Below are 1985 nucleotides of genomic sequence, written 5' to 3'. Positions count from 1 at the left end.
GCGTACGACAACACCGCCAAGGTCTGGACGCACCCCGGCTGGTCCCCTCTGAAAACGCTGGCTGGCCACGAGGGCAAGGTGATGGGGCTGGACATCTCCCTGGACGGGCAGCTGATTGCGACCTGCTCCTATGACAGAACCTTCAAGCTGTGGACAGCGGAGTAGCTCAGAGGTGCTGGTGATGAACCGGAATGGAGGCGTTGATGGCTTTGAACTAAGACTTGCTTTTTTTATGTAGTAAAGGGGAAAAAAGGAGTCAGTTATGGCCACGTGCGTTACGGGAGCTGTTGTCCCTGGCCAGTCTCGGGTGGAGGTGGTTCTGAAGCACCTGTTTGCCGGGGCTTGGTTGGGGTCACATCGTGGGTGATGTTCCACTGTTCAGGACCTGGTTTTCATTCTGCTGTGATTTGGAGATGACCCATCTGCTTCCACCGCCCTCCTTTCCAAGCCAGGCTCACGGCTTTTCTCCAGCCGATTTGAAACATCTGTAAGAAGCTGCTCAACACCTCAGCCATGGGGCTCTTCATACTCTTCTTACCTTTGTTTTCTGGGAGCCTTTGGTAGAGTCTGTGGTTTCAAACTATTGGCATTTGAAGAAAGAAAAACTAGCTGTTGAGCTAGAGGAGCCCACGTGGTTCCCCAGCAAAGGCAGCCCCTGGGTGTGGAGGTCTGTGTTCACCCCCAGCAGATGTTAAAGGCCAGGGAAGTTTTTCTTTTCCATGAACCACCTCATGTCCTCGCTCCCTGAGCAGTCCCGTGAACCGGGTGTTCCCATTCCCTGTGGGCATCTCCTGGTTCAGTTCCTGCTGGGTCTCACCGAGATGATCTGGAGGCGGCTGTTTCACCACTCATGGTAGAGGGACAATTCTTATTTGTTGTTGATTCTTTAAACTGAGGCTTGGCAAATGTCGTGTTCTGAAAAATCAACACGTTTAGAATGTGCCTCTGGGTCTGACTGAGGAGTGGAGAAATTACAGGTACGTCACAGCACAGCGTGGTTTCTGCCTGCTGTTGAAAAACCACCAGGAGAGCAGAGAAGCCCGATTCACTGCGCCCCTGGCAGCTGGAGAGCAGCTGTCCCTGTTCTGTCCTCAGTGCTTGGAAAAAAAAACACCTGAACACACTCACAAGTGACTTTTCCTGCAGCAGCGTGTTGCGGTTTTGTCCTCCCTCCCAAGGTGGCATCTGCCACATGCCGGATCGGAGCTCTTAGTTCCTCCCAGGAGAAATACAGCAGGGTGAGAGGCTGGAATGGAGTTTAACTGCTGCCTCCTGTGGGCTCAGCTGGACACCTGCTACGTGTGCTCCAGCTGGTTCCCTCCTGTCCCATGAAGCGGTGGCTAAAGGGACTGTCCAAGCTGGCAGCGGTGCAGGGGGCTCCCAGCTGCCCCCATGGGGAGGGGGTTTCTCAGTGGTTGCCATTCACCAGACACAGTTGCCCAGCAGGCTCCTATGTTTCTACCTGGCCTCGGATGTGATTTTGGACACCAGTGGACGTTCTGTGTTCACACTGCTGGTGTTCTGGGGTCCAGACCCCAGTGTGGGGTTTCTTTCACACTGTGTTCAGCTCCACTCAATCACAGCAGGGAGAAGGGGGCCGAGCGTTCCCTGCCCCGTGCCCTGGCACCCCTCAGCACTGCTCCGTGGCTCCTCACACCTCACCTCCTCCTCCCTCAACCCCTGTCCTGTGCAGCCTGCGACGAGTTTTGTAAATGACCCAAGCAGAGCTTGCTCAGGAGCCAGGACCTGGCCTCAGCGCCTCTGTGATTTGGCTTTTCTAGACAGCTCCAGTGCCTTCCCGCCACCCACACCGGTATCCCCCCCCCTCAACCCCTGTCCTTTGCAGCCTGCGACGAGTTTTGTAAATGACCCAAGCAGAGCTTGCTCAGGAGCCAGGACCTGGCCTCAGCGCCTCTGTGATTTGGCTTTTCTAGACAGCTCCAGTGCCTTCCCGCCACCCACACCGGTAAACCACCCTGTCCCTC

The 1985-nt window shown here is 55.6% G+C and overlaps 1 protein-coding gene across 1 annotated transcript in view; it reads left to right on the top strand.

Annotated features, from left to right (window-relative positions):
- PRPF4 (pre-mRNA processing factor 4) overlaps nt 1-165 on the top strand; it is a gene marked incomplete at its 5' end in the record, with an annotated part of 7389 nt that extends 7224 nt beyond the window's left edge. Inside the window, 1 exon segment of the mRNA XM_010133038.1 lies at nt 1-165. This exon segment is cut by the window's left edge and continues 10 nt beyond it. Coding sequence (XP_010131340.1) covers nt 1-165 — 165 coding nt within the window.
- Nucleotides 166-1985: the final 1820 nt, after the last annotated feature.

Source organism: Buceros rhinoceros, unplaced genomic scaffold, assembly GCF_000710305.1.
Source record: "Buceros rhinoceros silvestris isolate BGI_N320 unplaced genomic scaffold, ASM71030v1 scaffold21633, whole genome shotgun sequence".
Lineage (NCBI taxonomy): Eukaryota > Metazoa > Chordata > Aves > Bucerotiformes > Bucerotidae > Buceros > Buceros rhinoceros.
Note: the sequence above shows the minus strand (reverse complement) of the source record. Positions and strands in the feature narration are given on the sequence as shown.